The sequence below is a fragment of the Bombina bombina genome, chromosome 5 (genome assembly GCF_027579735.1).
Source record: "Bombina bombina isolate aBomBom1 chromosome 5, aBomBom1.pri, whole genome shotgun sequence".
Classification (NCBI taxonomy): Eukaryota; Metazoa; Chordata; class Amphibia; order Anura; family Bombinatoridae; genus Bombina; species Bombina bombina.
Window position 1 is genome coordinate 82,099,197 of NC_069503.1, and position 24,853 is coordinate 82,124,049.

Genomic DNA, 24,853 nt, shown 5'->3' on the forward strand with positions numbered 1-24,853 from the left:
TAAGCTGCAAGCGCTGGGGCCCCAAAGCACCACCACTCTCCTGCTGTACAGGAGTAGGTTCCGGCAAAGTGGGTTTCTTTGGGGTATAGCCGTGCACACAAACCGGCTCCTTACTAAGCGTCTCCTCAAAGGAAATAAAATAACCATCCAGTAAACGGCACAGCTCTTCTAAGATAAAAGGTTGCAGTCTCAATAGCCAATTTGATTTAGGATATATGCAGGCAAGTTAGAGAAAGATTTTACAGCTTTACTCTGAAAGGTGGACAGGATCAGTACTCTCAAGGTACTCCTTAATGGCAGAGGCCCAACGGCGCTCCCCCGGGGGGTTAGTTAGGAGGCCTCAACCTCAGAAAGTCTCTGTTAACTGTAGCTGGCGTTGTTCAGAGATATTATTAGCTCAAAATAAAGGGCTCCTTCAGCTGAATTTCATGTGCTGTGTATAACCAAGCGATGGTGGATATAAAATCTGATTGTGGTTAGATTAATGAAGAAGCCGTCAGCAGCTAGCAATTATGCGACCTGTCATGGCCGCCGCCCCGGAAGTTCCCCCCTAAACCATTTTTAAATGTATCTAATGTATTGGCATTTACTGCCTCCTTAGGTAATGAGTTTCACAATGTGATTGCTCTTACAGTGAAAAAACATTTACATTACTGGAGATTAAATCTCCTTTCCTCCAGTCTTAAATTGTCACCTCTTGTCACAAACAATTTTCTTGGAATAAACAGAGCTTCTGCCATTTCTGTATATGGTCCTTGAATATATTTATATAAAGTAATCATGTCACCTGTCAAGCGCGGTTTTTATACAATTTATTAAAATAATGACATACTCCAAAAATATCCTGCTTTGTACATCTGAAAGATAACTGAAGTTAACTGGAATTAACAAAAGATGTTTCCATGTTTCAAGAAGGCGAATACCATGTATAAGAGACTAGCAGGAATTAAACCAAGAACCTTACAGAAATAAGTGAGGTCCTGCATCTGCCAGGCTTCTAGGGCTACACATGTGTTTTGTTTATTTATAAGATAAAATTATTTGCCACTATTGTAGAACCACATCAGTACTGATGGCTAAATGGACTCTAACCTCTAGACTTCTGACAGGGTTGGGAACCTCTACCCTTCTTGCGTCAGGCAGTTCAGCATCTCCCTATATAGAGTCAGGCATGCTAAGCTGATGCTCTGTCCAAGATCAAATGTTTATTATTTTGTCTATATGATAAAGGTAATATAGACTCCTCTCAGACGGCATGTCTAATACTTCAAGGTACCACCCACCCCAACCACTAGCAGTATCTGCACATGTGAGACTGCAAGTGGTCATAACAAATACCCCAGGACACTTGAGAGTGGATTAATGGGTTGTGTCTAACTCTCAGCAACATTTAAGTCAAACAAAAGATTAAAATGATTCTCACCAATACCTGTGGGTGTAACATTTTCAGTTTTTATTGTGGGTAAATGATCCCTGGTATCTGGCTCCTCTGTCTCTGACTTCACCTTTATGATCTCTGGTGCAAACACTGCAAAACCTGTAAACAAGGGATAAAAACTCATTATGTTAATAGAAGAGACTCATAGTATCTCCATTTAGTAAAGTTGTATAATTCAATGGCCTCCCAGCACTATCTGAGACAAAGTGAAGAGTTCCCTCCCTAAGGTGTGTATTGTTACTACACTACATGTAATGTTTGTTCCCTTCCTCATGTGTGTATTGTTACTACACTACATGTAATGTTTGTTCCCTCCCTAAGGTGTGTATTGTTACTACACTACATGTGATGTTTGTTCCCTCCCTCAGGTGTGTATTGTTACTACACTACATGTAACGTTTGTTCCCTCCCTCAGGTGTGTATTGTTACTACACTACATGTAATGTTTGTTCCCTCCCTCAGGTGTGTATTGTTACTACACTACATGTAATGTTTGTTTCCTCCCTCAGGTGTGTATTGTTACTACACTACATGTAATGTTTGTTACCTCCCTCAGGTGTGTATTGTTACTATACTACATGTAATGTTTGTTCTCTCACTAAGGTGTGTATTGTTACTACACTACATGTAATGTTTGTTCCCTCCCTAAGGTGTGTATTGTTACTACACTACATGTAACGTTTTTTCCTTCACTAAGGTGTGTATTGTTACTACACTACATGTAATGTTTATTCCCTCCCTAAGGTGTGTATTGTTACTACACTACATGTAATGTTTGTTCCCTCCCTCATATGGGTCTTAAAGTAACTACCTGTCTACGGATGGATGCATAACACGTACCTCGATTACACGCACTATTACTCATGTGGATACCCCACACAGGGTCCTTATAATCAGGAGGGATGACTTATATGTCCGCTTGTTAACCTTGCATGTACAGGTCACTTTACTAATGAACTTTCATAACATTTACATCAACGTTGCTTGCTGACTAACCATTTTTGCAAAATTGACTGTCATTTCATATGCTGTCCGCTTTGAGGCTGCTATTACCATCACACGTTATGGAATATCATATGGCATTTTGAACATACTACAGCTATCGCTTATATCACTCAGCTGTTACATTTGCAATATACCTTTGAACTTAGCTATTAGTACTGTGTTTGTGCTTTTTCATTGCTAGCCGGCTTAGTTACCATATAAGGTGTATGTGGGGCCCATGTGTTATCTTTTATGTGTGTTGTGTATATTTTGGTGATGAATTTATGTCTATTTATTTGCACAATTAAATCACATTTTGGTATAATCTGTTTATTGTTATTAGAATGTATTTAAGGAGTATGCAGTAACCCTAGTCTTTTTAGGATTTACCTTATACCGGTAATCTCCTTTTCTCTCTATCTATTTTGTGTGTAAATTTGCTTACCAGATTGCACCTCCTTGACCATATATTTTGATTGGGTAAGGACACTATCTTTATTATTATTATTATTGTTACATAGTTGAGCTTACTTTTTTTTTTACTTACTTTTTTTTTTTTTTTTTTATATTGCAAACACTGCAAAACCTGTAAACAAGGGATTACACCTCATTATGTCAATAAGAGAAGTTCCTATTATCATGACTTCGTAAAGTTGTATAATTCAATGGCCTCCCAGCACTATCTGAGACGAAGTGAAGAGCTCCCTTCCTAAGGTGTGTATTGTTACTACACTACATGTAATGTTTGTTCCCTCCCTCAGGTGTGCATTGTTACTAGACTACATGTAATGTTTGTTCCCTCCCTCAGGTGTGTATTGTTACTACACTACATGTAATGTTTGTTCCTTCACTAAGGTGTGTATTGTTACTACACTACATGTAATGTTTGTTCCCTCCCTCAGGTGTGTATTGTTACTATACTACATGTAATGTTTGTTTCCTCCCTCAGGTGTGTATTGTTACTATACTACATGTAATGTTTGTTTCCTCCCTCAGGTGTCTATTGTAACTACACTACATGTAATGTTTGTTCCCTCCCTCAGGTGTGTATTGTTACTACACTACATGTAACGTTTGTTCCTTTACTAAGGTGTGTATTGTTACTACACTACATGTTATGTTTGTTCCCTCCCTAAGGTGTGTATTGTTACTACACTACATGTAATGTTTGTTCCCTCCCTCATATGGGTCTTAAAGTAACTACCTGTCTACGGATGGATGCATAACACGTACCTCGATTACACGCACTATTACTCATGTGGATACCCCACACAGGGTCCTTATAATCAGGAGGGATGACTTATATGTCCGCTTGTTAACCTTGCATGTACAGGTCACTTTACTAATGAACTTTCATAACATTTACATCAACGTTGCTTGCTGACTAACCATTTTTGCAAAATTGACTGTCATTTCATATGCTGTCCGCTTTGAGGCTGCTATTACCATCACACGTTATGGAATATGATATGGCATTTTGAACATACTACAGCTATCGCTTATATCACTCAGCTGTTACATTTGCAATATACCTTTAAATTTAGCTATTAGTACTGAGTTTGTGCTTTTTCATTGCTAGCCGGCTTAGTTACCATATAAGGTGTATGTGGGGCCCATGTGTTGTCTTTTATGTGTGTCATTGTGTATATTTTGGTGATGAATTTATGTCTATTTATTTGCACAATTAAATCACATTTTGGTATAATCTGTTTATTGTTATTAGTATTTATTTAAGGAGTATGCAGTAACCCTGGTCTTTTTAGGATTTACCTTATACCGGTAATCTCCTTTTCTCTCTATCTATTTTGTGTGTAAATTTGCATATCAGATTGCACCTCCTTGACCATATATTTTGATTGGGTAAGGACATTATCTTTATTATTATTATTATTGTTACATAGTTGAGCTTACTTTTTTTATTATTTTTTTTTTATATATTGCAAACACTACAAAACCTGTAAACAAGGGATTAAACCTCATTATGTCAATAAGAGAAGTTTGTATTATCTCGACTTCGTAAAGTTGTATAATTCAATGGCCACCCAGCACTATCTGAGACGAAGTGAAGAGCTCCCTCCCTAAGGTGTGTATTGTTACTTACACTACATGTAATGTTTGTTCCTTCCCTCAGGTGTGTATTGTTACTACACTACATGTAATGTTTGTTCCCTCCCTCAGGTGTGTATTGTTACTACACTACATGTAATGTTTGTTCCTTCACTAAGGTGTGTATTGTTACTACACTACATGTAATGTTTGTTCCCTCCCTAAGGTGTGTATTGTTACTACACTACATGTAATATGTGTTCCCTCCCTAAGGTGTGTATTGTTACTACACTACATGTAATGTTTGTTCCCTCCCTAAGGTATGTATTGTTACTACACTACATGTAATGTTTGTTCCCTCCCTAAGGTGTGTATTGTTACTATACTACATGTAATGTTTGTTCCCTCCCTCGGGTGTGTATTGTTACTACACTACATGTAATGTTTGTTCCCTCCCTAAGGTGTGTATTGTTACTACACTACATGTAATGTTTGTTCCCTCCCTAAGGTGTGTATTGTTACTACACTACATGTAATGTTTGTTCCCTCCCTCAGGTGTGTATTGTTACTACACTACATGTAATGTTTGTTCCCTCCCTAAGGTATGCATTGTTACTACACTATATGTAATGTTTGTTCCCTCCCTAAGGTGTGCATTGTTACTACACTACATGTAATGTTTGTTCCCTCCCTCAGGTGTGTTTTGTTACTACACTACATGTAATGTTAGTTCCTTCCCTCAGGTGTGTATTGTTACTACACTACATGCAATGTTCCCTCCCTCCCTAAGGTGTGTATTGTTACTACACTACATGTAATGTTTGTTCCCTCCCTAAGGTGTGTATTGTTACTACACTACATGTAATGTTTGTTCCCTCCCTAAGGTGTGTATTGTTACTACACTACATGTAATGTTTGTTCCCTTCCTAAGGTGTGTATTGTTACTACACTACATGTAATGTTTGTTCCCTCCCTAAGGTGCGTATTGTTACTATACTACATGTAATGTTTGTTCGCTCCCTAAGGTGCGTATTGTTACTACACTACATGTAATGTTTGTTCCCTCCCTAAGGTGCGTATTGTTACTATACTACATGTAATGTTTGTTACCTCCCTAAGGTGTGTATTGTTACTACACTCCATGTAATGTTTGTTCCCTCCCTAAGGTGTGTATTGTTACTACACTACATGTAATGTGTTTTCACTCCCTAAGGTGTGTATTGTTACTACACTACATGTAATGTTTGTTCCCTCCCTAAGGTGTGTATTGTTATTACACTACATCTAATGTTTGTTCCCTCCCTAAGGTGTGTATTTTTACTACACTACATGTAATGTTTGTTCCCTCCCTAAGGTGCGTATTGTTACTATACTACATGTAATGTTTGTTACCTCCCTAAGGTGTGTATTGTTACTACACTCCATGTAATGTTTGTTCCCTCCCTAAGGTGTGTATTGTTACTACACTACATGTAATGTGTTTTCACTCCCTAAGGTGTGTATTGTTACTACACTACATGTAATGTTTGTTCCCTCCCTAAGGTGTGTATTGTTATTACACTACATCTAATGTTTGTTCCCTCCCTAAGGTGTGTATTTTTACTACACTACATGTAATGTTTGTTCCCTTCCTAAGGTGTGTATTGTTACTATGCTACATGTAATGTTTGTTCCCTCACTAAGGTGCGTATTGTTACTATACTACATGTAATGTTTGTTCCCTCCCTAAGGTGCGTATTGTTACTACACTATATGTAATGTTTGTTCCCTCCCTAAGGTGTGTATTGTTACTACACTACATGTAATATTTGTTCCCTCACTAAGGTGTGTATTGTTACTACACTACATATAATGTTTGTTCCCTCCCTCAGGTGCGTATTGTTATTACACTAAATATAATGTTTGTTCCCTCCCTAAGGTGTGTATTGTTACTACACTACATGTAATGTTTGTTCCCTCCTTAAGGTGCGTATTGTTACTACACTACATGTAATGTTTGCTCTCTCCCTAAGATGCGTATTGTTACTACACTACATGTATTGTTTGTTCTCTCCCTAAGGTGTGTATTGTTACTATACTACATGTAATGTTTGTTCCCTCCCTCAGGTGTGTATTGTTACTATACTACATGTAATGTTTGTTCCCTCCCTAAGGTGTGTATTGTTACTATACTACATGTAATGTTTGTTCCCTCCCTAAGGTGCGTATTGTTACTATACTACATGTAATGTTTGTTCTCTCCCTAAGGTGTGTATTGTTACTATACTACATGTAATGTTTGTTCCCTCCCTCAGGTGTGTATTGTTACTACACTACATGTAATGTTTGTTCCCTCCCTAAGGTGTGTATTGTTACTATACTACATGTAATGTTTGTTCTCTCCCTAAGGTGTGTATTGTTACTATACTACATTTAATGTTTGTTCCCTCCCTAAGGTGTGTATTGTTACTATACTACATGTAATGTTTGTTCCCTCCCTAAGGTGTGTATTGTTACTACACTACATGTAATGTTTGTTCCCTCCCTAAGGTGTGTATTGTTACTACACTACATGTAATGTTTGTTTACTGTTCTCATTATGAACATCAAGTGAAGAGGCATCTCAGGAATCCCTGGCTTTTGTATCTTTTAAAGTGAATTTATATTCTGCAAATTGAATGTTTTTACTACATAATTCTACCTAAGTATGCTTTTCAAAGACGGATAACTAGAGAATGAAGCAAACTAGATAACAGAAGTAAACTGAAAAGTTGTTTAAAATGACATGCTCTGTGAGAATAATAAAATCACAATTTTAAACAAGGACATAAAGTACTGAGCCATCGTTATGTATTATATATACTGTATGTTTATGCCAATATTTAAAAGGACATGAAAGTAAAAAATGTAAGTGATGGATCCAGGCGTCTTGATTAAAAATACACTTTATTTATTAGGCTTAAAAAATATAAAGTGATGAAAAACCAGGTCGGTTTTACACGTTTCGGCTTACAACTGTGCAGTAATCATAGACCCTGCTTGACAGTCTAACACCTGGGGCTTAAAAACCCAGGTAAGTAACAACATCACTCCCACTTAACTCTTTCCACACCAAACCCATTTGACAGATTAATGCCTATCTGATCATAAACCCATAAACATTTATAGTATTCTCTAAAACCTTTGTGCTAAAATCTCTACGTATATCCTCCTATGGAGCACACATCCTTCTATGAAAATAAACATACAGAATATAAGGTTGAACCTGACAGTCTGATGGGGTATCTAACCACTTACTTACGGGAAACAGGACATTCAATACCAAAACCAATTATACACAGCATATGCAATTCTAATATATGAATGTGCTCTCTTTCTGAATAGATATGGACAGTCACAGAACTTTCAGTACACTCCTATTCAAAAAACATAGACAATACATTCCTATTCCCATTACATGTGCAAGGATATGAAAACCAATTGATCAAAATAGAAGTGTATGCTATGGATAAAGAAAATAGTGTCAGGATGCCAGGAATCAGACTGAGACGAAAAGTGCAAAAATAATCACACCTTTATTAATAACAAAAGATAATAAATAGTCCACAAGTCAAATAACAAGCCAGGAGTCAAAACCAGAGCTGATAGTCAGACGAGCCGAGTCAGGAGCCAAAGCGAGTAGTCAGACGAGTCGGAATCAGGAACAAGGAGAACAGCAGAGTCAGCAACAAGCCAGGGATCAGGAACCAGGAGGGACGTCAGACAGCCAATACACAGGAACTGGAACATAGGCACTCACAAACAGGTCTGAGAAAACGCAAGGGCAAAGCATACTGAACAGAGGCCCTTTAAATAATAAGTGATGACATCACAATTCTGAGACTGCAACCTGTCTCACACGGATGATGTACAGTTGTCTGACCATAAAAGGGCGTGCAGGAAATGAGCAACATCACACACTATGCAGCAAGAGAGGTGAGTAAAATGGCTGCCAGCAGCACATGGCAAACAAAGCAGGGAAAAAACCCTGACAAATAGTCAGTAAATCTGGACATCAATTTTTTTTTGTTTAAATGACAAGCAGCGCTAATACCTAGAACCAACAATTTGTCTTTTTAGTTGATTTAACCTGTCACCTCCTCTCTGATGTCTTTTTATTACCTCTATAGCATTCCACCTGAACAATCGCACATCCTGGTTTTGCTCATCAATGAAGTGCTTGGCTAGGGCGGAACAGGGAACATCATTTTAAATATATGAAAGGTGATCTCTTATACGTGTTCTCACGTCACGAGTTGGCATCCCAATATATTGTTTTTGTGTTCAGAGAATTCTATCAAATTTACCACATATTCTGTGGCACAGTTGATACAGCCCCTAACATCAAACTCTTCACCAGTGACATGTGACTTGAACTTTTTTGTCACTTTAATGAAGCCACACGCACGGCACCTTCTACTTCCGCACCTGAAAGTTCCATTTGTCACTAGCCATGCACTTCCTTGATTAGTAGTCTTATTTCTTAGTAAGCTGGGAGATAGCAAATTCCCCAACGTTTTACCCCTTTTGCACACAAACCTACAGCCTCCTTCTATTGTCTCTTTCAAAGCTGTATCCCCATACATCATAGGCAAAAAATTTTTAATGATGTTATATATATCTGAGTATTGGTTTGAATACTGGGTAACAAATATAGGTTTCTGGTCTTTTGATACACTCTTTTTTGGACCAAGAAGCTGTCCCCTGTCCATCGTGTCTACATGCTTGCTGATAGTCTAAATCTGTATCTTAGGGTATCCCCTATCTACCATTCTGTCTATTAGGTCTTCCTTAGCTTTTTTATATCCCCTGGGATGGGAACAGTTTCTTTTAACCCTCATCAACTGTCCCTTGATGATGCCTCTCACTACATGCCTTGGGTGATTACTGGTAGCATGATAAAGATCAGTTTTAACTCTATTTCTGGCATAATCAGCAATGAGCACTAAATCAAGATAGCTAATCTTTTCCTTATTCCATTTGTAGTTTAACCCTTATACCCATCGTGTTTCTGTTCAAAAAGGAGACAAATAGTTCAGATCCTTCTTTGTCACCGTCCCATACCACAATCAGGTCGTCTATAAACCTTCTGTAATGGATCGTAGAGTCCCTGAATGGGTTACCACCTCCCAGAACAAGTCAGTGCTCTAGCCACCCTATAAATAAGTTGGCGTATGAGGGCACAAAACGTGCACCCATGGCAGTGCCTTGTTTCTGTAGGAAGTATTCCCCCCTCAAGCATAAGGTAGTTATGTTCAAGGAGGAATTTAATCACATCCAGTGTGAACTCTTTAAATACACCATCAAAATTGCCTTCCACTCTCCCCCCCCCCCCATAATTCATATTTTATACAATGTGTCACCTGGGTACGGCACATATTTTAGGATGGCATAGCACCTCACAGATTCAAGCCAGCCCTTTCTTTCTTTATAATCCATATAATATTATTCCCTTTAACACGTTGTCCAGCATTTACTCTGCTCTACTTAAAGGTTTGGTTTATTGCTGTTGGTACATGCCTTACTCATGTTTGTTATTAGTTAATATATAGAGTAACATTTTAAACTCATAGCCTGAACAATATTTTATGCTTTATGTATCTCAGCAGATATGTTTTATTGCCGTTTGCATGGAGCATATATATATATATATATATATATATATCCCTACTGTTGAGTCATATGTTTACAGTATCTGGTTCCTACTATGTATATTAGTTGTGAAAGCTATTGGATAGTCGGTACATTTTACTGAGGAAATTCTTGTTACAGTTAAAGCTATGTAATTCAACACAGTACACTATTAAACTCTGCAGCCTGTTCTAAACTCCCTTGTCTCAGATAATAACCCCACCCCCCACATTATATATCATTTTATATCACTTTATATCAGATATTATCCACCTAGATAATTTCCTAAACAATTTAGGTCACTAATTTAAAACCTAAAGTCTCATGACACTTCTATATTTTTTTATAGTTACCTTAAAAGGCTCTGCCCCTCCATTCTCCTCCTCTACACTGAGCGGCTTTTGCCCGCTGAACTTCCCCTCCCCCCTCTACATACTTTGGCCTAAGAGTGACCAAGGAAAATGCCAACTCCCCACATTTTACCATCACTAGATTAAAGTGCACCCCTTGTGTCAATGTGGGGAACATTAGTCACATGATATAATAAAAACAGAAGTTCCATTTTAGTTAGTCCAAACCCTCTTTTCACACCATATTAAGGCATAACACGTGTCTTCCTCACCGCTTGTTTATCTCAATGTTTTACTTGCTTTAATGCATATATTGTTTATGGACGAAATGTTTATGTTTCATATCTTCACAACTTCAATAAAAAATGTTTAAAAAAAAAAAAATTGCCTTCCAGATCTAAAAAATAATCTATGGCTCTTAAACCTAGGTCATGTGGGATGCTGGAATATAAAGAGACCACATCAACCGTTAGCCAGCTAAATGTGTCTTCCCATTTTTAAAGAGGTCCAGTACGTGCTTGGTATCTCTCAGATGGCTATCTAGATTCTGGACCAAAGGTTGTAAAATCTCATCTACCTAGTTAGAAAGAGGTTCGAGAACTGACCCCAACCCAGAGACAATCGATCTCCCTTTCAAATCATTCAACCCCTTGTGCGTCTTAGGCAGATGATAGAAAATGGGTACTCTAGGATATTCTACAAACAGGCTGTCAAATATAATCCTGTCTATATGGCCATTTTCAAGTCCCTTGTCAAGAATAGAGCAGAGCTTTCTTTGTATCGATTTTGTGGGATTCACGGATAACTTCAAATAAACAGTTTCATCACTTAATTGTCTTAAGGACTCTGAGACATACCAGGATCTATCACATACAACTATGCTATTCCCTTTGTCTGATTTCTTAATTAAAATGTTATCATTTTCTTCCAGCGCTACAACAGATTCCTTTTCTTTTTTGGTTATTCAGTATTTTTGTGTCGATTCAAGAGGATTAGCTCATCCATAACCCTCTTCTGGAATAATTCCAGTTGCTTACCTCTAGCCTGTGTGGGATAAAATCTAGACCCTTGTTTGGTTACATTAGGGAAACTAAAAGTTTTGTGTGGTACTGATTGCACTTTGACTATCTGTATCCAAACCATCAGATGCAACACCTGAATTGGAAAAATATTTCCTGAGCGTTAACGATGTAATACATTTATTTACATCTAATATGGTTTGGAAAAGATTGAAATCCGCACTAGGGCAAAACCCCAAACCATAATTTAACACTTTAGTTTCCCTTTTAGTTAGGGGATGGGAAGACAGATTTGGGTTATTTATCTCTCAGATTCTGTTGTCTCAGTTGGTATCTGTTCTGTTGTGGTTTCTGGCTCTCTATACCTGTTCTCTGTCCTCCGCCTTTGGTAGCATCCTGAACCTTCTGAAAAAACTGTTGTTTAGGTTGACAGGTCTTCTTTTGAACTTCATTATTTTTATTTGCCAGTTCTTTTGGCCTCTTTTCCCTGTTCTGTATATATAACCATTTTTGTCCAACTTGCCTGGGGTTTTCTACAGGGGGACATGTGACAGGTTGACCAACTGCTTCATCTACTTCTGACTGGGAAAATTCATCTAAAGTTAGTATTTCTATCCCTGATGCGGAATCATCCTCATCCGTCTGCTCTACATCACTGAAAATACCCTTTTTGTTTTTTCTAAGTCTGTGCCATTTTTTATTATTTTTATTTACTTGAAATTTTTAAAGAGGTCCAGTACGTGCTTGGTATTATCTGATTTATCAGCCTCAGATAATTCATTAGATACACCCATCTGACCCTTCTTATGGGGTCTTCTAGAACCCTTGGTCCATAAATAGACCTTCTCATTGGCATAATCTTGACTGTCTCTTAAGAACTTAGAATGTTTAGGGTTTATTGTTGTCTGCCTAGCTTCTTCAACTGCTTCTTTGAGTAGGGTATCATAAGTGGCATACTCAGGTACTTCCTTAAACTTATTAATTTCATATTGGATTTTTACAATCTCCTCCTTTAGTTTAACCAGTTGCTCAATCTTATATTTGACCAACAGTCCATTAAACGTATAGAGCACTCCGTCAGTACTTCATTCCACTCTGCTATGAACACATTTGGATATTTTTGCAGTCTTAGGACTCTTGGTATCATTCCTCTCTCAATATATTTATTGAATAACTATTTATCTAGACGCAGTCGCTGCTCCTTAGTTCTCGGTCTTGGTTGGTTGAGACAAATTCGTAAGTTTTATGTTGCCAGTGCCCATTTTAAACAGTTCCTCTAAATCCAAGCTGTCAATATTCCAGTCATCTGTGGTATGGAGTGAGTAAAAGTATTTTTGTGACTGTGTTTCCATTATGTGAACACCCAAGGCATGTAGTGAGAGGCATCATCAAAGGACAGTTGATGAGAGTGAAAAGAAACTGTTCCCATGCTGGGGTATATAAAAAGGCTAAGGAAGAACTAATAGACAGAATGGTAGATAGGGGATACCCTAAAATACAGATTGAGACTATCAGCAAGCATGCAAAAACGAAAGTATTCCAGAACGAGTTTGTTGAAAAAAGGTAGTAAATTGTATTCCTTAAAATTGTATGAAACAGCATACAACAACATGGGGTTTAGTGAGGACAAAAAGACTTCTGACCGGTTTCGGTCGTATTGACCGTAATCATAGAAATCAGCAAGCATGTAGACACAATGGACAGGGGACAGCTTCTAGGTCCAAAAAAGAGTGTGTCCAAAGACCAGAAACCTGTTGTTACCCAGTATTCGAACCAATACTCAGATATATGTAACATAATAAAAAAAAAAAATATTTGCCTATGATGTATGGGGATACAGCTTTGATAGAGACAATAGAAGGAGGCTGTAGGTTTGTGCACAAAAGGGGTAAAACGTTGGGGAATTTGCTATCTTCCAGCTTACTAAGAAATAAGACTACTAATCAAGGAAGTGCATGCCTAGTGACAAATGGAACGTTCAGGTGCGACAGTAGAAGGTGCCGTGCGTGTGGCTTCATTAAAGTGACAAAAAAGTTCAAGTCACATGTCACTGGTGAAGAGTTTGATGTTAGGGGCTGTATCAACTGTGCCACAGAATATGTGGTAAATTTGATAGAATGCTCTGAACACAAAAAACAATATATTGGGCTGACAACTCGAGACGTGAGAACACGTATGAGATCACCTTTCATATATTTAAAATGATGTTCCCTGTTCCGTTGTAGCCAAGCACTTCATTGATGAGCAAAACCAGGATGTGCGATTGTTCAGGTGAAATGCTATAGAGGTAATAAAAAGACATCAGAGAGGAGGTGACAGGGTAAATCAACTAAAAAGACAAGAGACTTACTGTATTTTTAAGCTCAAGACACAGATACAGTCAGGGTATAACTCTGAGCGTGACATCATAAATTTTTGGTTCTTGGTATTAGCGCTGCTTCTCATTTAAACAAAAAAAATTGATGTCCAGATTTACTGACTATTTTCTTTATCCATAGAATACACTTCTATTTTGATCAGAAAAAACAACAAGGAAGAGGCGCCAATGGTGCAGATCAATGGGGATTCTTATGGTGTACCAATAGTATATAAACACAGGGTACTCACAATCGGTAAAGGCATTCAATTATGCCAATAGAGACAGGCTGGATTTCAACAGCAATCCAGCTGGCTGAGCATGGAGGCAGCTCTCTACCGGTATCCAACTGGAGAAAATCTAAAAGTGCAAGCAAAGAATAGAGGCGCCAATGGTGCAGATCAATGATGGTTTCAGTAGAAATATTAACCAAGGTTGCACAGGGTACTCACATGTTTTGGAGGCAATCACTTATGCCCATAGAGACAGGCTGGATTTTACAGCAATCCAGCTAGCTGATCCAAAATGAGATGGTAGGTTTGTGGGTGTTAGAGTATTAACACTCTAAAGTAGCATAGCAGAAAAAGTACCATACATATCACTAGGAGTGGATTTATATAAAAGTAGGTTTATTAAAACATATAAAAAAGTATACCACTCATCTCAGTGTTAAAAATTTATGTAATACATAAGGAATACATGCGATGCGTTTCTCAGATATACTGTTTCCTCAGGCATGTTTCTAAACAAATCTTTACCTCCTTATATAGGGCTATGCTACTGATAATACACCCACATCCCACCCCCAACACTTATCAGGTGTCAGACCAATCAAAATCCATCATTTGCGATGGCACCACCCCTGCTGCAATATAATAAATAAATTCTCTGTAGGGGATATAGTTACCTATAATATAAATATATAAACTCAATTATTCTTAAATTGTGTATTTATACATTGGTATTTTACAAAAAATGGCACTTATACAATGAGCATTTGACAGTCTGAAGTGTTTGTAATTTCTATGATCTAATTGGATATCCTAGCCATCAGTCATGATGTATTGGGGCAGTTCATAGTGAGGGCTCGGTGGTACGTCTATTTAGCCATCAATCAAAAGTGTTGGCACGCTAAATCACCTACAGCCATTCTACCTAGTCCTACGCTGTCACTCAGAATGATAACTTCCAATCAGAGCGCTGACACAGGGCGCGCCTCTATTTCTGCTGTTATAGGCTGTATGCCGGTGTCTTAAAGTAATCCCTCTACCATAGGCATTTCTATACCACGTCACTTCCGGTGACGTTTAATCAGCTGGTGGAGGTTTGTGGCGCTCACTGCGCATGCGCTAGAGGCCCAAACTCCTTACAACAGCTGATGCGAAGATACAAAGAATGATGTGGCACGCGCACGTTACTGGTTACAAAATCCCAATGAACGTGTTTGTTCATTGGATTTTGTAACCAGAAAGGGTCGCAGAATATGTACACCGACAGCGACGAGGAGCAGAAGAAATATAGCAAGGGATCAAGAGCCCAGCGCAGCTCCTTAGGTTAGAGGAATTCAGAAACTGCGTTATTTATTTGCACATCCTGTGAGATTTTTTTTTTTTTTACATCGTGCTGTGCACTTTTTTTCAAATTATGACAGTTTATGAACAAGGATCAGAGAATAGAAAAGCACCAGAGATATAGTGTGAGATATAGTACGTAGCAGACGTATTCAATATATTTCCTACCGCATCTCACAATGTTAGTCAATACAATGTCAGTACCGTTTCTGGTTACAAAATCCAATGACACACCGCTTGTTCATTGGGATTTTGTAACCAGTAACGTGCGCGTGCCATATAATTCCTCATCAGCTGTTGTAAGGAGTTTGGGCCTCTAGCGCATGCGCGGTGAGCGCCACAAGCCTCCACCAGCTGACAAAGTGACGAGGTATACACATTCCTACGGGTAGAGGCATAACTTTAGAACACCGTAATTAACGCTCACTAGTGTCTTGGGAATTGTATTGATAGGTCCTGGATAATAGTAAACAAAGCCTCCCATTGGTCTTACCTACGGAAGTCATGTAGAAGAGGATACTACTATTGGTCCATGGTAATAATAATAACAATGGAACTAGCAACCCCATTGGTCCACCCTCGGGTGGTAGTCATAACATTGCTGCGCAAATAAAGTGTTTTATGTAAATACGATCGCTATCAAAGTTGACATATTACATAACCAATACTATTGGTGGCATAATAGGAATAAACAGTTATTATTGTATAATGGGAATCGTGATCATTTAGGTAGTTCATGTGAATAAAAATTGCATTAATCAGAACGTGATTTTCTAGGGGATATATGTGTGATAGCCATAATAAAAAAATGGCGAGAATGAAATAAGTATGCTCAAAAGAGGTGCAAACACAACAATATTCTTACTATGTAAGAGATATGTTATAAATATACAGTGTATATACACGGAAGGTATATATATAAGAATGGAATATATATACAAATTAAGGACTGGTGAAAAAATGAGGAATGCTATATGTGATGTATATAAAGAATTTTTGGATATGACAATGTGCTAATTTTAAGTGTAATCATTTTAAAAACCTATTACCTTATCCTTCTGTGGATTTAAGTGTGGAATACTAAGGTAATCATTTTAAAAACCTATTACCTTATCCTTCTGTGGATTTAAATTACATAGTGTGGGACACAAGTAGAATAGTAATTTTATAATAAGTGAACAAATGCCAGTGGATATTTTCTCCTGTTAGGAGATAAATAATCTAACTAAATAGGTGATAGGTAAATACGTTTCAGTGCTGATAAAAGACTCCCTTATCTAAAATATAGGACATAAAGTGATACATATAATAAGAAATATCTAACAAATTTCAATGTAGCTAGTTTGCGAATTTCTAATATCTTAAAGTGTATTGTAATCAAAACTAAATATAGTGTAAGCAGCCGGGGAGGTGTGCCAAAAAAACAGTCTTTAGGTCATTTGACCCATAAGTGTATATTCAGACCCCTAGTAGTTGAGATCCAATATACACCTAAGAGGACCAAACTACTTTAGTCCCTAGTCTGACTAATGCAAGGGGAATAAGCTAGACAGACCACAAAAAGTAAAGCTAAACAAATGCTATGGAGTCTAAGACTTCATTGAGCCCCGTAGGAAAAAACGTTTGGAATTTGAAGATCCAATACGTTTCCCTTTGTCTCAGGCGGGTAAATCTATTGTAATGGTGACTACTGGGAACACTTTCTAAAGGTGTAATACTAAATTGACATCTGCCTTGCATACTTTTGGTACAATTGTGCCTAGAGACACTGTGTTTAGATGAATTTTTGATTACATTCCTTTTATGTTCCCCCCATCTCAGTCGCACATTCCTAGAGGTGCGTCCAATGTACTGGACCCCACATGCACATGTAAGTGCATAAATGACGTAACTAGAATTACATGTGAGGTGTTCAACAATCTGATGTTCTTCTCCTGTTGCATGGGATATTATAGATTTTTTTCTATGTGTAATAAATTTGCACATATGGCACCGTCTGTGTCCACATCTATAGGTGCCAATGTTATTATCATTCCTCCTAATCATAAAATCCTGATTCCTGGACCCATTTTTATTGTATTTGATGTATTTTTTTGTCATAACTACCTTACTAGGTGCCAACTTTTGTTTCAAAGTTGGAGCCCTCCTGTACACTACCCTAGGTTGGGGGGTCAACACTTTTTTTTTTAAGATAGACCAATGCTTTTTTATAATTCTATTGACTGCCCTAAAGTTGGAATTATATTGAGTGACAAATAAAGGTTGGCCCTGAAAACCTGTATTTTCTGTCTCCTTTTTGGATCTAGTCCCACAAGATAACAAGGCATTTCTGTCTAATAGTCTTGCTCGATTATAACCATGTTCTATTAGACTCTCTGGGTAGCCTTTTTCCCTAAACCTATCCTTTAATATGAAGGACTGTTCATCATACATATTGATAGAACTGCAGTTGTGCCTAATGCGGCAGAATTGGCTATAAGGAATATTGGTTTTCCAGTTGTTATAGTGATTACTGGAATAATGTAAAAAATTATTACAGTCTACTGACTTAAAATAGGTGGAGGTACAAATGGTTCCATTTGTCCCCCAAGTCAACAGTAGATCCAAAAATTCGATTGTTTGTATCTGTATGTTAGATGTAAAATCAATACCCATATTATTATTATTTAAAAAGTCAACAAAGTCTTGTGCTTCTTCAGTGGACCCCTCAAAAATGAACAGTAGATCATCTATGTAACGGCCATAGAACACCAGATTGCCCCTCCACTTTGTATTATAGATAAAGGTTTCTTCGAAAATCCCCATAAAGAGGTTGGCAAAGCTGGGGGCAAATCTGGTGCCCATGGCCGTTCCCTTGATCTGTAGATAGAACTGATCTAAAAATTGAAAATAGTTGTGTTTGAGGATGAAATCTATAAGAGTGATTAGGTATTCTTTCTGTTTGTCCGGCATGTATATATCCCTATCCAAAAAAATCGAAGTGGTTTTCAACCCCGACTCGTGTGAGATATTGGAGTATAGTGCTCCTACGTCGCAGGACAGCCATATATTATTATTTTTATACTGTATATGTGTCAATTTTTGCAACAAGTCTGTACTATCTTTAATGAAAGAGGGGAGATAATGAACATATTTTTGCAAATAAGTGTCCACATATTCACTTAACCTATCGGTTATGCTGTTAATACCCGCTATAATGGGTCGCCCTGGCGGTTTGAGAGCATCTTTATGCAATTTTGGGAGATGGTAGTAATAGGGTACATTCGGATGATCCGGAAGTAAATATCTTTTTTCTTTCTTGCTTAAAATGCCCATCTTACCACCATCTTCCAAAATTTGAACCAGTTTTTTTGAAAATGTTAGAGTGGGATCTTGAGTTAGTTTCCTATAATAATTAGTATCATAAATGATACGTTCAGCTTCTCCAGTGTAATCAGAATAATTCTGAATTACTATGGCCCCACCTTTATCGGCCTGGGGGATGACAATATTTTTGTCACCCGTCAGGCGTCTGAGGGCTCTCTCTTCATTTGGCCAAATTTTCTTATTACCAATAATATGGTTGGGAATTTTCTCCCAATCATCCAATACTAGCTGCTGGAATAAATCTATATATGAAACGTCCTCTTTAGGTGGATTAAATGTCGATGTTGGTGAGAGTGAGGTGTGAATGACAGAATCAAAAAGTTCCTCCGTAAGCTGCTCAGGTTCACAATATAATAGATCAATAACAATAGAGACATATAAAATCAATGATGTTAATAGACAGTGGAATATTACCACACCAAACACCTGAACAAAAGTCCACCGTTAAAAGTCCAAGGGCAATTGGTAAAATGCCCATCTTACCACCATCTTCCAAAATTTGAACCAGTTTTTTTGAAAATGTTAGAGTGGGATAAAATGCCCATCTTACCACCATCTTCCAAAATTTGAACCAGTTTTTTTGAAAATGTTAGAGTGGGAACACTTTATTACATATAGAAAAAAATCTATAATATCCCATGCAACAGGAGAAGAACATCAGATTGTTGAACACCTCACATGTAATTCTAGTTACGTCATTTATGCACTTACATGTGCATGTGGGGTCCAGTACATTGGACGCACCGCTAGGAAGGTGCAACTGAGATGGGGGGAACATAAAAGGAATGTAATCAAAAATTCATCTAAACACAGTGTCTCTAGGCACAATTGTACCAAAAGTATGCAAGGCAGATGTCAATTTAGTATTACACCTTTAGAAAGTGTTCCCAGTAGTCACCATTACAATAGATTTACCCGCCTGAGACAAAGGGAAATGTATTGGATCTTCAAATTCCAAACGCTTTTTCCTACGGGGCTCAATGAAGTCTTAGACTCCATAGCATTTGTTTAGCTTTACTTTTTGTGGTCTGTCTAGCTTATTCCCCTTGCATTAGTCAGACTAGGGACTAAAGTAGTTTGGTCCTCTTAGGTGTATATTGGATCTCAACTACTAGGGGTCTGAATATACACTTATGGGTCAAATGACCTAAAGACTGTTTTTTTGGCACACCTCCCCGGCTGCTTACACTATATTTAGTTTTGATTACAATACACTTTAAGATATTAGAAATTCGCAAACTAGCTGCATTGAAATTTGTTAGATATTTCTTATTATATGTATCACTTTATGTCCTATATTTTAGATAAGGGAGTCTTTTATCAGCACTGCAACGTATTTACCTATCACCTATTTAGTTAGATTATTTATCTCCTAACAGGAGAAAATATCCACTGGCATTTGTTCACTTATTATAAAATTACTATTCTACTTGTGTCCCACACTATCGGCTAGATTTGGAGTTTTGTCGGTAACGACCCGAAAAACTAACGCCGGCTTTTTTCTGGCCGCACCATAAAAATAACTCTGGTATTGAGAGTCCACATAAAGGCTGCGTTAGGCTCCAAAAAAGGAGCGTAGAGCATTTTTAACGCAGCTTCAACTCTCGATACCAGAGTTGCTTACGCAAGCGGCCAGCCTCAAAAACGTGCTCGTGCACGATTCCCCCATAGGAAACAATGGAGCTGTTTGAGCTGAAAAAAAACCTAACACCTGCAAAAAAGCCGCGTTCAGCTCCTAACGCAGCCCCATTGTTTGCTATGCGGAAACACTTCCTACGTCTGCACCTAACACCCTAACATGTACCCCGAGTCTAAACAAACCTAACCTTACACTTATTAACCGCTGACCCCTGCATATTATTATTAACCCCTAATCTGCCGCTCCGTAAACCGCCGCTACTTACATTATCCCTATGTACCCCTAATCTGCTGCCCCTAACACCGCCGACCCATATATTATATTTATTAACCCCTAATCTGCCCCCCACAACGTCGCCTCCACCTGCCTACACTTATTAACCCCTAATCTGCCGACCGGACCTGAGCGCTACTATAATAAAGTTATTAACCCCTAATCCGCCTCACTAACCCTATAATAAATAGTATTAACCCCTAATCTGCCCTCCCTAACATCGCCGACACCTAACTTCAAACATTAACCCCTAATCTGCCGACTGGAGCTCACCGCTATTCTAATAAATGTATTAACCCCTAAAGCTAAGTCTAACCCTAACACTAACACCCCCCTAAGTAAAATATAATTTACATCTAACGAAATTAATTATCTCTTATTAAATAAATTATTCCTATTTAAAGCTAAATACTTACCTGTAAAATAAATCCTAATATAGCTACAATATAAATTATAATTATATTATAGCTATTTTAGGATTAATATTTATTTTACAGGCAACTTTGTATTTATTTTAACCATGTACAATAGCTATTAAATAGTTAAGAACTATTTAATAGTTACCTAGTTAAAATAATTACAAAATTACCTGTAAAATAAATCCTAACCTAAGTTACAATTAAACCTAACACTACACTATCAATAAATGAATTAAATACAATTCCTACAAATAAATACAATTAAATAAACTAGCTAAAGTACAAAAAATAAAAAAGAACTAAGTTACAAAAAATAAAAAAATATTTACAAACATAAGAAAAATATTACAACAATTTTAAACTAATTACACCTACTCTAAGCCCCCTAATAAAATAACAAAGCCCCCCAAAATAAAAAAATGCCCTACCCTATTCTAAATAACTAAAGTTCAAAGCTCTTTTACCTTACCAGCCCTGAACAGGGCCCTTTGCGGGGCATGCCCCAAGAAGTTCAGCTCTTTTGCCTGTAAAAAAAAACATACAATACCCAAGTCCCCCAACATTACAACCCACCACCCACATACCCCTAATCTAACCCAAACCCCCCTTAAATAAACCTAACACTAAGCCCCTGAAGATCTTCCTACCTTGTCTTCACCTCACCGGGTTCAACGATCTGTCCAGAAGAGCTCCTCCGATGTCCTGATCCAAGCCCAAGCGGGGGGCTGAAGAGGTCCATGATCCGGCTGAAGTCTTCATCCAAGCGGGGCAGAAGAGGTCTTCCATCCGATTGAAGTCTTCATCCAAGCGGGATCTTCTATGGTCATCCATCCGGAGCGGAGCGGCAGGATCCTGAAGACCTCCGACGCGGAACATCCATCCTGGCCGACGACTGAACGATGAATGACGGTTCCTTTAAATGACGTCATCCAAGATGGCGTCCCTCGAATTCCGATTGGCTGATAGGATTCTATCAGCCAATCGGAATTAAGGTAGGAATATTCTGATTGGCTGATGGAGTCAGCCAATCAGAATCAAGTTCAATCCGATTGGCTGATCCGATCAGCCAATCAGATTGAGCTCGCATTCTATTGGCTGATCGGAACAGCCAATAGATTGCGAGCTCAATCTGATTGGCTGATTGGATCAGCCAATCGGATTGAACTTGATTCTGATTGGCTGACTCCATCAGCCAATCAGAATATTCCTACCTAAATTCCGATTGGCTGATAGAATCCTATCAGCCAATCGGAATTCGAGGGACGCCATCTTGGATGACGTCATTTAAAGGAACCGTCATTCGTCGTTCAGTCGTCGGCCAGTATGGATGTTCCGCGTCGGAGGTCTTCAGGATCCTGCCTCTCCGCTCCGGATGGATGACCATAGAAGATCCCGCTTGGATGAAGACTTCAATCGGATGGAAGACCTCTTCTGCCCCGCTTGGATGAAGACTTCAGCCGGATCATGGACCTCTTCAGCCCCCCGCTTGGGCTTGGATCAGGACATCGGAGGAGCTCTTCTGGACAGATCGTTGAACCCGGTGAGGTGAAGACAAGGTAGGAAGATCTTCAGGGGCTTAGTGTTAGGTTTATTTAAGGGGGGTTTGGGTTAGATTAGGGGTATGTGGGTGGTGGGTTGTAATGTTGGGGGGCTTGGGTATTGTATGTTTTTTTTTACAGGCAAAAGAGCTGAACTTCTTGGGGCATGCCCCGCAAAGGGCCCTGTTCAGGGCTGGTAAGGTAAAAGAGCTTTGAACTTTAGTTATTTAGAATAGGGTAGGGCATTTTTTTATTTTGGGGGGCTTTGTTATTTTATTAGGGGGCTTAGAGTAGGTGTAATTAGTTTAAAATTGTTGTAATATTTTTCTTATGTTTGTAAATATTTTTTTATTTTTTGTAACTTAGTTCTTTTTTATTTTTTGTACTTTAGCTAGTTTATTTAATTGTATTTATTTGTAGAAATTGTATTTAATTAATTTATTGATAGTGTAGTGTTAGGTTAATTGTAGGTAATTGTAGGTAGCTTATTTAATTAATTTATTGATAGTGTAGTGTTAGGTTTAATTGTAACTTAGGTTAGGATTTATTTTACAGGTAATTTTGTAATTATTTTAACTAGGTAACTATTAAATAGTTCTTAACTATTTAATAGCTATTGTACATGGTTAAAATAATTACAAAGTTGCCTGTAAAATAAATATTAATCCTAAAATAGCTATAATATAATTATAATTTATATTGTAGCTATATTAGGATTTATTTTACAGGTAAGTATTTAGCTTTAAATAGGAATAATTTATTTAATAAGAGATAATTAATTTCGTTAGATGTAAATTATATTTAACTTAGGGGGGTGTTAGTGTTAGGGTTAGACTTAGCTTTAGGGGTTAATACATTTATTAGAATAGCGGTGAGCTCCAGTCGGCAGATTAGGGGTTAATGTTTGAAGTTAGGTGTCGGCGATGTTAGGGAGGGCAGATTAGGGGTTAATACTATTTATTATAGGGTTAGTGAGGCGGATTAGGGGTTAATAACTTTATTATAGTAGCGCTCAGGTCCGGTCGGCAGATTAGGGGTTAATAAGTGTAGGCAGGTGGAGGCGACGTTGTGGGGGGCAGATTAGGGGTTAATAAATATAATATAGGGGTCGGCGGTGTTAGGGGCAGCAGATTAGGGGTACATAAGGATAACGTAGGTGGCGGCGCTTTGCGGTCGGCATATTAGGGGTTAATAAGTGTAGGTAGCTGGCGGCGACGTTGTGGGGGGCAGGTTAGGGGTTAATAAATATAATATAGGGGTTGGCGGTGTTAGGGGCAGCAGATTAGGAGTACATAAGTATAACGTAGGTGGCGGTCGGCAGATTAGGGGTTAAAAAAATTTAATAGAGTGTCGGCGATGTGGGGGGACCTCGGTTTAGGGGTACATAGGTAGTTTATGGGTGTTAGTGTACTTTAGAGTACAGTAGTTAAGAGCTTTATAAACCGGCGTTAGCCCAGAAAGCTCTTAACTACTGACTTTTTTCCTGCGGCTGGAGTTTTGTCGTTAGATGTCTAACGCTCACTTCAGACACGACTCTAAATACCGGAGTTAGAAAGATCCCATTGAAAAGATAGGATACGCAATTGACGTAAGGGGATCTGCGGTATGGAAAAGTCGCGGCTGAAAAGTGAGCGTTAGACCCTATTTTGAGTGACTCCAAATACCGGAGGTAGCCTAAAACCAGCGTTAGGAGCCTCTAACGCTGGTTTTCACGGCTAACGCCAAACTCCAAATCTAGGCCTATGTAATTTAAATCCACAGAAGGATAAGGTAATAGGTTTTTAAAATGATTACCTTAGTATTCCACACTTAAATCCACAGAAGGATAAGGTAATAGGTTTTTAAAATGATTACACTTAAAATTAGCACATTGTCATATCCAAAAATTCTTTATATACATCACATATAGCATTCCTCATTTTTTCACCAGTCCTTAATTTGTATATATATTCCATTCTTATATATATACCTTCCGTGTATATACACTGTATATTTATAACATATCTCTTATATAGTAAGAATATTGTTGTGTTTGCACCTCTTTTGAGCATACTTATTTCATTCTCGCCATTTTTTTATTATGGCTATCACACATATATCCCCTAGAAAATCACGTTCTGATTAATGCAATTTTTATTCACATGAACTACCTAAATGATCACGATTCCCATTATACAATAATAACTGTTTATTCCTATTATGCCA

The 24,853-nt window shown here is 38.0% G+C and overlaps 1 protein-coding gene across 1 annotated transcript in view; it reads right to left on the minus strand.

The window, feature by feature from the left end:
• Positions 1–24,853, minus strand: part of LOC128661335 (uncharacterized) — a 183,204-nt gene that overhangs the window by 131,339 nt on the left and 27,012 nt on the right. The window contains exon 3 of the mRNA XM_053715599.1: positions 1,424–1,537. Within this exon, the coding sequence (XP_053571574.1) occupies positions 1,424–1,537 (114 nt within the window). The remainder of the gene's footprint in view (positions 1–1,423; positions 1,538–24,853) is intronic.